This window comes from Platalea leucorodia (genome assembly GCF_965183815.1).
Source record: "Platalea leucorodia genome assembly, chromosome: 1".
Lineage (NCBI taxonomy): Eukaryota > Metazoa > Chordata > Aves > Pelecaniformes > Threskiornithidae > Platalea > Platalea leucorodia.
In genome coordinates, this window is record NC_138823.1 from 78,866,449 (window position 1) to 78,880,675 (window position 14,227).

General features: G+C 38.5%; 1 protein-coding gene across 1 annotated transcript in view; it reads right to left on the reverse strand.

Moving 5' to 3' along the window:
* Positions 1-14,227, reverse strand: part of SEMA5A (semaphorin 5A) — a gene marked incomplete at its 5' end in the record, with an annotated part of 346,806 nt that overhangs the window by 25,918 nt on the left and 306,661 nt on the right. Inside the window, 1 exon segment of the mRNA XM_082303954.1 lies at positions 9,819-10,044. Coding sequence (XP_082160080.1) covers positions 9,819-10,044 — 226 coding nt within the window.

Consider the following 14,227-nt stretch of genomic DNA (forward strand, 5'->3'; position numbering starts at 1 on the left):
ATCTTGTGATTTAAATTGGGGAGTGCGGAGGGGAATCTTCTAAGGGAAAGCCCTGAGGTACTTTAGGTCTGAAACAGAAGAAAATTCCAAAGAATCTTTTCAGTGTGGAGTTTGGTCTGCAGCAAGTATTCCCCTGTGTTTTCTTCTTTCCAAAGCATTAAAAAATTATTACAAGAAACAGTCTTTTCACAGTTTTACAGTAATCCATACAATGTTCATAGAGGGACTTTTAGAATTTTCTCTTCAGACAGAAACTGCATATTAAAAAATTAACATTATGACACTAATGACATTAAAAATAACAAGATTGGTTTACATTCTGGAAATACAGTACTATACATTCCTTGAGCAACCTTATAGCCTTCTACAATGAGGTGACTAGGTTCATGCATGAGGGGAGAACAGTGGATGTTACTTATCTCATCTTTAGTATGGGTTTTGACACTGTCTCCCATAACTTCCTGATAGAAAAGTCAACAAAGTATAGGCTAGATAAGTGGACAGTGCAATGGACTGAAAACTGGCTGAACAACTGGGCCCAGAGGGTTGTGATCAGTCATACAAAGTCCAGCTGCAGGAAAGTCACTAGCGATGTATGCCAGGGGTCAGTACTGGGTCCAATCCTGTTTAACACCTTCATTAATGACCTGGACAAGTTTGCTGATGATACAAAACTGGTAAGAGTGGCTGATACACCAGAGGGTTGTGTCGCACTTCGACTAGGCAGAGAGGAACCTCATGGAGTTCAACAAGGGGAAATGCAAAGTCTTGCATCTGGGGAGGAACAACCTCATGCAACAGTAGTTTGAGGCCAACCATCCAGAAAGCAGCTCTGCAGAGAAGTATCTTGGGGTCCTTGTGGATAGCAAGCTGACTGTGAGGCAGCAATGTGCCCTTGTGGCAAAGATGGCTAATAGCTTCCTGGGCTGCATTGGGAAGAGCCTTGTCAGTAGGTCAGGGGAGGTGATCCTTCCCCTCTACTCAGCACCGGTAAGATCCCATCTGGAATGCTGGGCACAATTCTGGTCTCCCCAGTACAAGAAAGATATGGACTTACTGAAGCAAATCAGGGCAGGGCCTGATGATTTGGATGATTAAGGCCCTGGAGCATCTTTCACATGAGAAGAGGCTGAGAGAGCTGGGATTGTTCAACCTGGAGAAGAGAAGGCTCAGGGGGATCTCATCAATGTGTATAAATACCTGATGGGGGGAATAAAGAAGAGGGATCCAGGGTCTTCTCAGTAGTACCCACCAACAGGACAAGAGACAATGAGCACAAATTAAAACACACAAAATTCCATCTGAACACAAAAAATCCACCTTTTTACTGTGAGTGTGGTCAACTACTGGAATAGCTTGCCCTTAGAGGCTGTGTAGTCTCCATCTGTGGAGATATTAAAAACTCAACTTTACAAGGTCCTGGGCAAGCAGTACTAGGTGACCCTGATCGAGCAGGGGGAACGGACTAGATGATCTCATGAGGTCCCTTCCAACCTAAATGATTCAGTGATTTAAGTACAATGGGGAAAAAAAAGTAGAAACAGTTAACTCTTGACACCAGCTTTACTTTTACTTGGACTCATGAAAAGTAAACATGATCCATTTCCTCTATTAAGGAAGAGATTTGACTGATTATTCAAGACATGACTATTTTCTTATTGTTCTTGCATATTCATACTTTCCACACCTAAAATCTCCTTTGCTGATTGTATTCAGAAGTTACTTGCAATTTCTTGTAAAAAGAGAACACCGCAAACAGATGGATTATAAATCTGTTTTATAGATTATTCTAAGGATCTTTCTTGAGTATTATAAGACTTTAGGCCTCTGAAGGCAATCTCTTTCACATATATTACAGAAAAGAATAAGAAAGATTATTTCTTTCAGAAGATGGCAAGGCACAGAACGGCTGCCTCTCTGAACACAAAACTCTAAAGAGCACCTTTGGCAACGACAGAGAACTCACTCGGCCTAAGTATCCCATCAATGCAGCAAAACCTGTAAATATCTCCTTCAGGGACAATGCAAAAAAAGTGTGACCTGAACAAAATGATTGGATATAAACATAGTAGCAGATACAATATAAAATAGATAGATACTGGAGAAGAAATCTAAGAGAAAAGAAGACAGTTGAAAATTACAGTACTGAGACAGCATTCTGTAACAAACCCCTTCAGTTTCAGGACTTTGTGCTTCTGAGGCATTTTCACTGTGTTACAACTCAGAGCATGCAGTTTCTTTTAAATAAAAGTTGTTCAATATTCTACAGAGCTAATATTTAATAAAGGCACCCCCCTAACAAGTTTTTAGTATTAGAATATTCATACTTTCGCACACTATTTTGAAAAGCCACTACGGAGTGTGAATCTTTAGAGTGAATTTGCCTAGCATAATACAAGCATGAGGACAATCTAATAAATCACGTGCACTTATACATACATACACACAAATACATACTTACACATATGCATATATTATAAATACATAAGCACACACACTTATATATACATATATATATGGAGGTATTTAAAAGACGGGTAGACATGGTGCTTAAGGACATGGTTTAGTGGTGGACTTGGCAGTGCTAGGTTAATGGTTGGACTCGATGATCTTAAGGGTCTTTTCCCACTTTAACGATTCTATGATTCTATAAAAATACACATATAAAAAAGAGGACTCATGGTCTAATTATTACATGTCTGCAGAGCTCTTGTAACTGTCCATGCAAAGACTCTGTTGCAAATGGAAAGTCCAACTACCCCCTTCTTTCTTTGGCCAACTGATATGTAGTAACTTGTTAAGCCATGGAAAATGAATGGAGAATAAGAATCATTGTGTCCTTTGCTAAGCAGTCCTGTTTACTAACTGAGGTGGTGGCGGGGACAGGGGAACAGGGGGCAGGGGGGGTAATGCAAAACTAACCAGAAGATTATACTGTAGAATTTCTTCAAGAAAAACTTCTTCAGAAAGTAAGTGGCTATACACAACTGTGTGCTATCTGTATCACAGTTTACCTCAAATTTGGTAGGAGAAGGTATAAATATAAAAGCATTGTAATCTTTCAGATCAAGTGTCATGAAACTATGAAAACTCCTACTTTTCTCATTAAACTGGTTTCCTTGCTTGCCACCTCTGTTTGCGATTTGGGTCACTTTCTGATTTCTCCGCATCCACCTCCAAGAACAGAAACCAGACTGTGCCACCCAACAGAAAGCAACATTAAGCCTTCTGTATTTCTCAGCTTATTGCCCTCAAGATGAAAATACTTGGCTAAAACAGAATGCAAGGGCCAGTGCCCTTGGTTTGGTAACAGCAAAAGTCTAGTTGCTAAAACACCACCTAAGCTCTCCTTATTTAAAGCCTATCTACAGAAATAGCTGTGAAATCTGCAAAAAGAATGATCAGTCATAGCATCATCACTGAACTAATGAATAGTTTTCCCAAGACAGACAGAACAGCTGTGAATCAAATCCAGATCTGGCCTTTATGACAGGTTCATCATTCAAATGTTTTAAACTAAATCATTCTCAGAAAGCCTATGGCTGACTTAAAGTCCTGTGAATGGCTATAATGTATGAATTCTGCTTGTAGTTTACAAACAGGCTTACTTTTAGTTGTTTAGAAGTGATATTCAATTAATAAACTGCTGCACACTGAGGCTAGAAAAGGGAATTTAAGTACTTAATCCCAGTACAATTTTAAACAGGCAGCTGTGCTTCCCTAAAGCAAAAATTTCCACAAGTAACAACAAGTACTGAAAAACTTCAGTAAAAGCAACCACAGGGATTTTGTGTACAAAATAACCATCAACTTCTAAGACCAGGGAAGACAGAAGATATGAACTGACATCTAAACAGAAGACTATTCCCTCATTTTAAGTGCTTATGCTTTGTTCAATATGGGCAAAATTACAGAGAAATTAGCACTGTTTTACTGCTGATTTACTTATTCCATTATACTTAGCAAGCATGTATAACAGTAAAAAATTGTCTAATTAAGTTACATAATTCTGATCTAAAGCAAGATGATTTGATGATTTCTAAGTCATTTTTTAAAACTTTTTGGTTGAATTGCAATAGTCTTATAACTCCACAAGAAATTAATCCTGTTTGGAGACATGTTAACGTGAAAGTCACCTGCCCTGACTAGTACAGGAGAAAAAATCTGCCTTTGCAAAAGCCTTTAATGAGACTTTGATTGGCCTGATTCTTGCTGAAGACTGCAACATTCCCAGTTGGGTTCAATTACTTTGCCTTAAAAGAGAGGCTCTAATAAAGCACATATATTTATAATAATTCTCTAGTTTAGCCTGTAGCTAAGGAATGCAGCTCTAAATAAGAGAGAAGTAGCAGTGACACCTGATAAATTACATTACTTGACTGATTTATGCCTTATGTCCTCCTGTTCAAACCTAACGAAGAAAATTCAATTATCCAAGCAGCCTAGGTTCATGACTTTGGGAAAAGATGATCTGGAGCCAAAATTTAAGTATCCTGAATCTTTTCTAAATGACAGCATGAAACACTGTTTGAAGTGCAGCAGGTAACAAGGATAAGCAAAGATTGTTTCAGTGTTGTCACCTTCTGAAGATATTTTGCAACTATTTGACAATATCATTGAAGCATAAAACTTGTATACCTTCAGGCCTATATACCTATAACGTTTAAAAACCTTATAAACCTTCAAAACTTACTTAGTAAAATTTAAATGGTAAAATGCAATGGCAAACATTAATGCGATTCAAAGATAACATATTTAATAAAAAAAAAAAAACAACAAACAAAACAACAGTATGCAGATGGAGGATGTTATGTTACCATGAGAACTTTTTTCTTGTACTTAGCTTTTCTGTGTTTAAATATTTAATCCCAAAGTTCCACTGAAGAGCTGTTGTTTGTCAATCAAACTTGAATTTGTCATTGAATTAAGTTCTAACTTCCACAATTAATTTTGTTCTTATCTCAGAATACTATGGTTAACTTCAATAAGACAGTATAAGAGATAGCATCTCAACATGTACTCCTCCTGACTACAGGACATTACTGATTATCAGCACCTGTTTTATTCTGTACTAAATTCTGAATGCACTATAGATTTCCTGTGGGTAACACTAGGATTTAATCAATCTCTTCACTAGAGATCGTGGCCACTAAAACAGTATTTCAGACAAAATTACATCCTGCCTTCAGAAGTAACTATTGTTTTAAGTTTGGTATAGAGAAAGCAGTGACAACTGGGAATCTAAGTTCAGGTTTCCAAGTGCTTTTTTCTCCCTTAAGGAATTTGTGACTTTTCTTCAGATTTTATTCTCCCTTCCCACCCCACCCGCTCCCCCCCAAAAAAAAGGAAAAAGGCAAATAAAAGACTCTTTCAGACTATTAGACTAAATTTAGAAAGGCTGTCTTTGTTTTCTGAAGGCATTTTGGGACCTAACCTCGTCTAACTTTGGCCATGTCAAATTCAAGTGTCTTGTCTAAGCTCATCATTGCTGTTGCCTTTGTATATACCATGGAAAAAAAGTGGTACCTCTAGAGGGTGATTTGTGTCCATTATATCACATGCTTATCTTCAGATGGATCCCTCATTCCTCAGGGTTGCTAGCTGTCTTTGCAGACTACAATGGAGTCTAGAGTTAGGTGAGATAAATTCAATCTGTAAAAATCAGGTAATCTCATACCTTGTGAAATTTTTATCCTTGGATTAAATATTTATGTTTTCAGTACAATTCATCGTGCTTATATATCAGATAATCCTACAGAGAGTCAGTCAGTATGTTTAATGTAGATATTTAATATGTTTCATAAGCACACATTAAAGCCTATGGTGGTGTAATTTCTAGACTTTTAATGCTGGACTGTACAGACATATGCATCAAGATGTGCAACAATGTACATAAGCTCTCTCGGTTTATCTGAAATAGCTGTCCCTTCCCTATCTGAGCACTATATGAAAACCTGGAGGCAGAGAACAAAATGTATTTTTCTTTCCTCTTAATCAAACTTAAAATCAGAAAAGGATGAATACAGTGTGCAAATGCTACTGCTTGGTTGACGGAGACAGAAATCTTACCACACTCAGGAGGAGTCTCTTGGGTTTCTGGCAAGAAGTGCTACCTCTAAACTCAAACTACAAAGAAAGTTTGCTTTGCTAGAATCTGACAGTGAAACATGATTCTGTTTAACACGGCGTGACTATAGTTGCACAGTGGGAGATTATAGGCAATGAGAAATTTCTAACAAATGGCTCTCTTCTGCAAAGAACAGACAACTGATCTTTGCAGAACACATCTTTGGTAATGAGGTATGCCAAGCATGCTGTACCAGTATTAATCTTTCTATAAAAGACAGCAAATTGCTACAGTTCAACATGGAGATAATGAAAAGAATATCTCACAGTATCCAGGCTCTGGTCAGGTGGAAGTAAGTTATGATGTTTCCTTGCTTTCTAGCCAGAAATTGTGAAAGTGTCCGCCAAAATTCATGGTTTCCCATTCTCATGAGATCCTTCTGTTCCAAAACCTACAGCTACACTACATGACTTATTCATGTATTTTCTTCCTATGAAATCAAGGAGCAGTCGAGGGGTGGTGTGTTGACCCAACTCCAAACTTGGGAGCAGGGAAGTGCTCCTGAATCCTGCAGTTTAGAGGCAGTCAGTAAGCTTCATCACATCATCAAATCAAAACAGTGCCCCCCTCCTGAAATGTTCTACTCCATACTGTTCTGACATCCATAATAAAATGCCTAAGCAAACAGGCTTAAAACAAAATGTGGCTAAAGGAGACATAACAGTAACTCTTTTCACCAGAAGCATTTTGGTTAATGCAGCCACTTGGAACACTAATTGGGTTTGATCTTTCATTACAGAGTAATTAAAGACTCACTGGTCAAAAAGAGTCAAAGAATGAGCACAAATTAATGACAAATTAAGCACTCACTAGGAAGAATGGACAGATGCATAATAGTTTCTGCCCTGTCGACTACTCAATATAAAGTATTTAAATATTCAGTAGTTTTGGGATTAGTCAGCAAAAATCTTTCTCCCAGATGAACTTTTCAATTACTATGCAACAGCATCACTCCCATACATTGGTCCAATAATTAATTATTTCCAAATGATGCAAAGCAGCAGCTTCAGCAAGATGCAACAAATAAGGTACACTACCAGGAAATTCAGTAATCTGATGTTTAGAAATGAAAGAAAAATCTTCAAGCTAATCAGGCAAAGAACACACCTGAACCCACACCCTTGTCTCTTGCACTCTGCCTGAACACTTCATTTAACAAAACATAGGCACTGTTACTTCTGACTATATTCTGTAAGAAAGAGTCAGCTTATGCACCTGACTCCAGCAGAGGACTTATGATCATGACTTCAGAGACGGGAAAGGTGTCTCCATGCTTAATTTTCTTGCAGCAATGTGATCTAAGACAAACTGGCTCTTGCACTGGTTTCTCCTACTAACTGCTCTCTAAGTAGTGCGTTGGCTTTTGTATACTCCATTCTTAAGTGCTGACGTCTCAGTTGTCAGACAAGAACATACCTAGATTCTTCTGTAGATCTACTTCTAGTTGTTGTGATAACTCTCCTAATTTTGTACTATCTGGTGGGAAGAATATTCTCTTTCTCATTTAATCTCATGAAATTTTAAAAAGGTGTCATAAATGCCAAAGTGCTGGAAGACAGCAAAAAGCAGCACCGCCACCCAAAAGTCTTATTTAGGACAAGAAAGGTAGGTCATACACCAATCCTAGCTGAGCAAAACCTTTGCCAAATGCTGGTTTGAAACTTAATTTGGATGAAAATAGGAGAATAGCAGAAACACTTGTTACAAGAGTTGCTCCATGCCAAAACCTGCCTTGCTATCCAGACGTAAAAAATAAACATCAGAGATTGTAGATTACCTGAAATGGGAATGACATCGAGTACGAAAGTAAGTCATACCTGGAGTACCACTAGTTTTGTTTTATTATTTCACGCAGTTCACTACTATGTATTTCTTTAAAAAATTACTAACAACCTGCCCCCTCTGAAGAGGCACAGATGTCATGTGAATCAATGAAGGTTTTACACAGGATGAAGGGCATGGGGGAAGCTTCTAGCAGCTTCTCACAGAAGCCACCCCTGCAGCCTCCCCCACTACCAAAACCTTGCCACGTAAACCCAATACAAGCACGAAATGCCTAACATCGATTTTCACAATAATTGGTCTGTCTGAAAAAACTATTGACAATTAGAAAGCCCAAGGACTCAGAAACCATTCTCTCTTTGTGGCTGTAGATAAGTTAAATGCCTTCAGTTATACATTTTTTCAGCTAACCTGGGTGTTGTGAAGATAGAAAAGGCTATATAAGTGGAAAGCAGGTCTATAAATATTAAAATATAATAATCAAAAATCAGTATTTCCTTAGATAATGTAACTAAAATATAATACTTAAAAAGAACACTGATATATAATTAAAACTGGATAATTAATGAAATGTATTAATAACATTAGTGTGACTGTCAGAAGTTCACCTAGTTTTTATTTTTTATATATATACATGTAACTTTATTCGAAACTATGTATTACTGGTAGGGAAAGAACAAAATTCTGAAATAAAATAATTCCAATTTAAAGTCATCTAAAGTTGAAAACATTTTGAAGGAGTTCAGTTTTCCATCTCAGAAATAAACAGAACTTTAAATTGCTAGCAATAGCATAACATAAACTTTTATAATAGAAATTATCCAGTTCATAAACTCCTTATTTAGTTAAACACCTGCATGAATCTTACAGTTGTTACTTTAGAATTACTGAGCAAAAAGTTCTTTTCAGCATCAATACTACATATTCTAGCTAAATATTTAACAAATATATTAGTGTTGCACAAAGTGTCTCCCAGTAAAAACCTGAGAGGGTATAAGGAGGTGACAGAATCCTGCAAGAACTGGGCTACCATGTCATGGCTCGCAGATTATTGTAAAGAATATTAAAATAACCTGGCAAATTTCATAATTGGTGGTAAAAGACACTTGATTAGTCTGAATGATGAAGCTACATCCAGAAGAAATACAGGCTGGATTCCCCATTGTGATCACTATGTCCTCCTTTTCATTATCAGTTCTGTTACGTGTCGTGGTTTAACCCCAGCCAGCAACAAAGCACCAGACAGCCGCTTGCTCACTCTCCACCCAGTGGGGAGATGGGGGAGAGAATCGGAAGGGTAAAAATGAGAAAACTCAGGGGTTGAGATAAAGACAGTTTAATAGAGAAAGCAAAAGCGGCGCTTGCAAGCAAAGCAAAACAAGGAATTCATTCACTGCTTCCCATGGGCAGGCAGGTGTTCAGCCACCTCCAGGAAAGTAGGGATCCATCATCTGTAATGGTTACTCGGGAAGACAAACGCCATCACTCCGAACTTCCCCCCCTTTTCTTCTTCTTCCCCCAGATTTATCTGCTGAGCGTGACGTCATATGGCGTGGCATAGCCCTTGGGTCAGTTGGGGTCAGCTGTCCCAGCTGTGCCCCCTCCCAGCTTCTTGTGCACCCCCAGCCTCCTCGCTGGTGGGGTGTTGTGAGGAGCAGCAAAGGCCTTGACTCTGTGTGAGCACTACTCAGCAATAACTAAAACATACCTGTATTATCAACACTGTTTTCATCACATATCTGAAACATAGTGCCATACTAGCTACTATGAAGAAAAATAACTCTACCCCAGTCAAAACCAGCACATATGTAAAACACCAGCAAGCAAAAACTTCCACTCTGTGCTGAAAATTGAACTGCAGACACCTCACTAGCAGGAGGTATTGTGCAGCCACTCTAGCTTTGCTTACCATCTGTTGAGCATCCACTGGTGCCATCGCTGGAACAATAACGCATTTCAATCCTTTGCCTTCCCACCTCTAGCAAATTTGGGTCAGGCAAGCGTGCTTTGCAGGTGTATCGGAAACGTTGTTCATAGTGGCCACCATTGTCTGAAATATTGACTGGAGTCCAAGGCGTCCAAGGTGTTGTCTTTTTTAACTCTGGACAGGCGTTGGTGTTACAAGGTTGATATTCCTGAAAGAAAATGGTCATAATGAGTATAATAATTAAATACGGCTTTAAAAAAAACCCACAAACCCTCAAAACAGACAAAAAGCCAACCAATAAAAAAGCCTTTGATATTTTTTCCAGCAATTCCAATAGCAGTGATCATCAATAAACTTTTAATTCCAGTCTCAAACTGAAAGTGTTTTTTTCTGCTTCTAGGCAAACACAGTATCACACTGCTAAAAGCAATAATATACCAGTACAAATTAGATTTATTACATCCATGAAAACAGTAAGCTGAACACCATAAGTACCATGATAAAGCGTATCCTTTGTAAATTAATAGCCCCAAATAAGGTGTAGCTAAATAAGTTAATGCTTTTAATTAAGAGAAATTCTGATAAACTGCAAGTACAAGACAGAAACCAGCAAATAATTCCTTGGTAAAACCTAGCGGCATATGAATAAGCGAACCACTGTCCATTTTGTATATTGCTTATGTATTACAAGGGGACAATGGACAAAAAATGTTTTCTATTACAGAATCTGGCTCCCTGAGGTGCATGTTACCCATAGCTCCAGCACTGCTAAACCTATCATCAGAAGCAAACTCCCTGTGGCCTAATATGCACCAAAAGGAGCAGACCACCCCTAAGAAACAGATTCAGAATTGCTGGTATTCTCAAGCTCCACAATGTATGTCTTCTGATGAGGGTCATCAAGATCTTTAGGTTCTGCCCCTTCATTTCCCAGAGCACAATATGCTTCATCTGATGCAAGTGCTTTGTAAAGTATACGGATGAAATTAAACGACCATTAAATATCAGAATGAATTCACACTGACAAATTATTAAAGACAAAAAGAAATAGGCATCGGTGGGACAACTTTTAAATGATCTCTCTACCTCTGACCTCTTAGAGAGATACTCAGTGAAGGGTACCTTCTGAAAAGGAGCCTACTAAAGTTTGTAATTCCACTAAATACTAAAAAATATGGACACAACAGAAATAAAGGTTTTATCACATAGTACAACCTCCTTCTTCCATAAGCCCTACCCCAGCTGATACCACCATGTTCCAACAAGCAATAGATTATCTGTTCCTCTCTTTCCCATGGTGATAATAGCCTTTTTATCTCATACTTTCCCCAGTCCACTACCTCTTCTCTCAGATGGTCTAACTTATTAACATACCCAGTTAGGCTGAGAGCAATTGCTCTCAACCTATATTTTGGTTTAAAGGCTGTGTTGCTATTTCAGATCTAAAAGAAGCTTCTTTGTCTGAAAGCTTTTTTAATTTTTCCATTTATTAGAGTTGGAAAAAAAATTATTCCCCAGAAACCCCAGCCCCACTAACACAGCAAGGCACTGGAGAATCCAGCGCTATGTTCAAGACTCTCATGTTCTGAGGTCAGGCGGACTTGTGACAAACTTCCTGGTTTCATAGTTTTGTGGTACTTCAGGTAAGAAGGAGGTCTTAGCCCAAAGAGTTCAGCTGGATTACTCCAGCAATGTCCCTTCCTACCTTAAAACCTGGTGATCGCTACAATGGTGACCACATGAGTCATACTCAGGGACCATCTATGAAAGAGGACCCCTTTAGAGCACAGAGGACTGGATCAGCCTTTCTGGGATCTGAGTTTCAGCCTTGACTAGTTTCTGGATCAGAAGACAGCAAAGAACAAGCGAACTATCTGGTCCTGTGTACAGCAGGGGAATTAATTTCTTCATGACTCCTCTAGGCAACGGTTTAAATCATGTCTGTTTTAGGCTGAGGACAGAACATGTAGAACTGTTCTCCTCACAGCACATGAACTGTAAAAAGGAAATCATAAAATTAACAGATCCCAGCAACAGCCAGAACCACCCTGCTTGCTATCCCAGCTGGCTAGGGACTCCTACATGCAGTCCTCTCCAGCAGCTGGATTAAGGTGCATCTTTTAGCAAGTGCACTCTGTCTTTTCCTCCTTTTTTTTTTAAAAAAAAAGATGTCTAGGACTGATGAATCTATCACCTCCCCACATCAGCTGTTCCACTATTTAGTGATCCTCAAAGCTAACAAATTGCACGTTAATTCAAGTCTGCATTTTCCCCTTAATTTAATTTTCCAGTCACTGAATTTTGCTGCGCCTTTATCAACAATATTGAAAGTGTTCCTTGTCCCATACCTACAAACAAATTTTTCATGCCCAAGTAACCCATACATAATGATAAACTAAGCTGAACTTCTTAAAGCTACATAGGATTTAAAACCTGATCTCCAGGTCCTGTGCATCCCTATGTCTTCCTTTTGTCCTATTTCCTTATTTTCCTTAAGACTGGACATCAAAATTTGACTTGGCACTCTAGAAGCAGTCTTAGCAATACAGCATGGAGAGGCAATCATGACCCCGTTCCACTTGACGGTCTGACTCTAATACATACATTATTGCATTAGTGCTTTTTCCTTCCACAGCATTGCACAAAGAGCTTAAGTAGACCCAATTATCTTTGATAACCTGTCCTTCTCTGAATCACAGCTATACAACTACATATAGTTTCCTATCCCACACAACAGGCTGGTGTTTGGCAATATTAAAATACGTTTTATTAGCTTCTGCAATTATCTAGCATATTATTTCCTACCTCAACAATCTCTGTCATGATCAAGCTTTACTGAAGATGTCTTACATCACTGTCTAGACTGTTGATAAAAATGTTAAGTGCTATTGACCCAAGAACTGATTCCAGGCAGACCCTGCTAGACACATCCCAGTCATTTATATCTGTCCATTAACACCGCATTTTTCAATTTGTCAGTGATCCAGCTTTTAATCCAGTTAATATTTGCCATATATTTCAGTTTTCCAAATCAAAGTATTTTCTGTTGCAAAGACAAATGTCTTGGAAAAATTCAGTGACAGTCTGGGAGAAGTGCTGTATCAAACATCTTGAAACACAAGCTCTTTTCTAGTAGCATATAAGCAGGTATAATTCAACCAGTAGAGTAGCTACTACAATGTTCATTTCAATACAGTCACAGTGGTCTAAAATACATTCAATACTTCAATACAGTCACAAAGTCTAAAAGTTTCAGTTCCTCATTTGCTGTTGATTTTTGTATTGATGTTTTTCAATCAAAAATAAAAGCTGAGAGAAATCTTTTTTTACTGGACATGGTGTAGACAGGTGAGGGTCATGAAAAGCAGAATGTGTGAGATGATATGCAATGAACCCTTTGCCAAATAAAAATAGGCAATAGACGAAGAAGTTAATTTAGTGGCAACGTACTGAATGCTGCTTTGCTAACACACGTTTGAGATGAACACATCAGCTGACTCCTTTCTAGAAAGACAGACTACCAGTAATCAGTGTGCTTCAGCATGTGTAGTCCCTTCATACACCCTAACAGAGGGTATATTCATATGTTGTCACATGAGCCAGAAAAGAAAGATGTTCCTTAAGAGTATCTGTAGAGACCATTTGCTAGTTTTTCCTTTCTTCTTGCTTGGTGCATAGCTTATAAGAAAGTTTGTCTGCTGTCATGCCTGTCTATTCAACCACTGGATAATACCCATGAAAGGCTCAGAATGGCAGGGAAAACAAAAGTACATGTAGATTACCCAGAAAATATTTACAGCAGTAAATAATCTCTCTTAGAGAAAATTCAGAGGAATAACCTAACAATGGATGACTCCACGAAGTTCTGGCACTAATAACGCCCTGGCAGAGCCTGCTGGCTTCTCTCACAAACAGCAAGTGCTGCACTGCTCTACCAACTACCGCATCTGCCACTGAGGAATCGAAAAATGCATTGTGCTTAATGAAAGCATTGATGGGATCTGATGCTACAAAACTCCAGTATAAGCAGAACAATGATCTTGCTCTGAATGGTCTCAGATTTGAAAGTAAGTAAAGGAGGGGAGAAAAAAAAGGCACAATTCAGATCACACAAGGGTATATTTAGTGCTGCTAGCATGAAGACATAGTCTGATTGGAAGGATTTGTCAGGGACTGGGAATAGGGAAACTGCTATCTCTGCTTGGATTATCCTCCTCTTCTCACCTTATCCAACACTTGAACAATTTACTCAAGTGGGATTTCAGGAATATGGCCCTCTCCAAAGCAATTCGACCAGCTAGAGTCACGGATAAAATAATGAAGCAACCACATAGCAGAATAAGAGTCTCAGATGAAACACTGAGGTCTCACGTCAGCAAAACAGTGGTAAG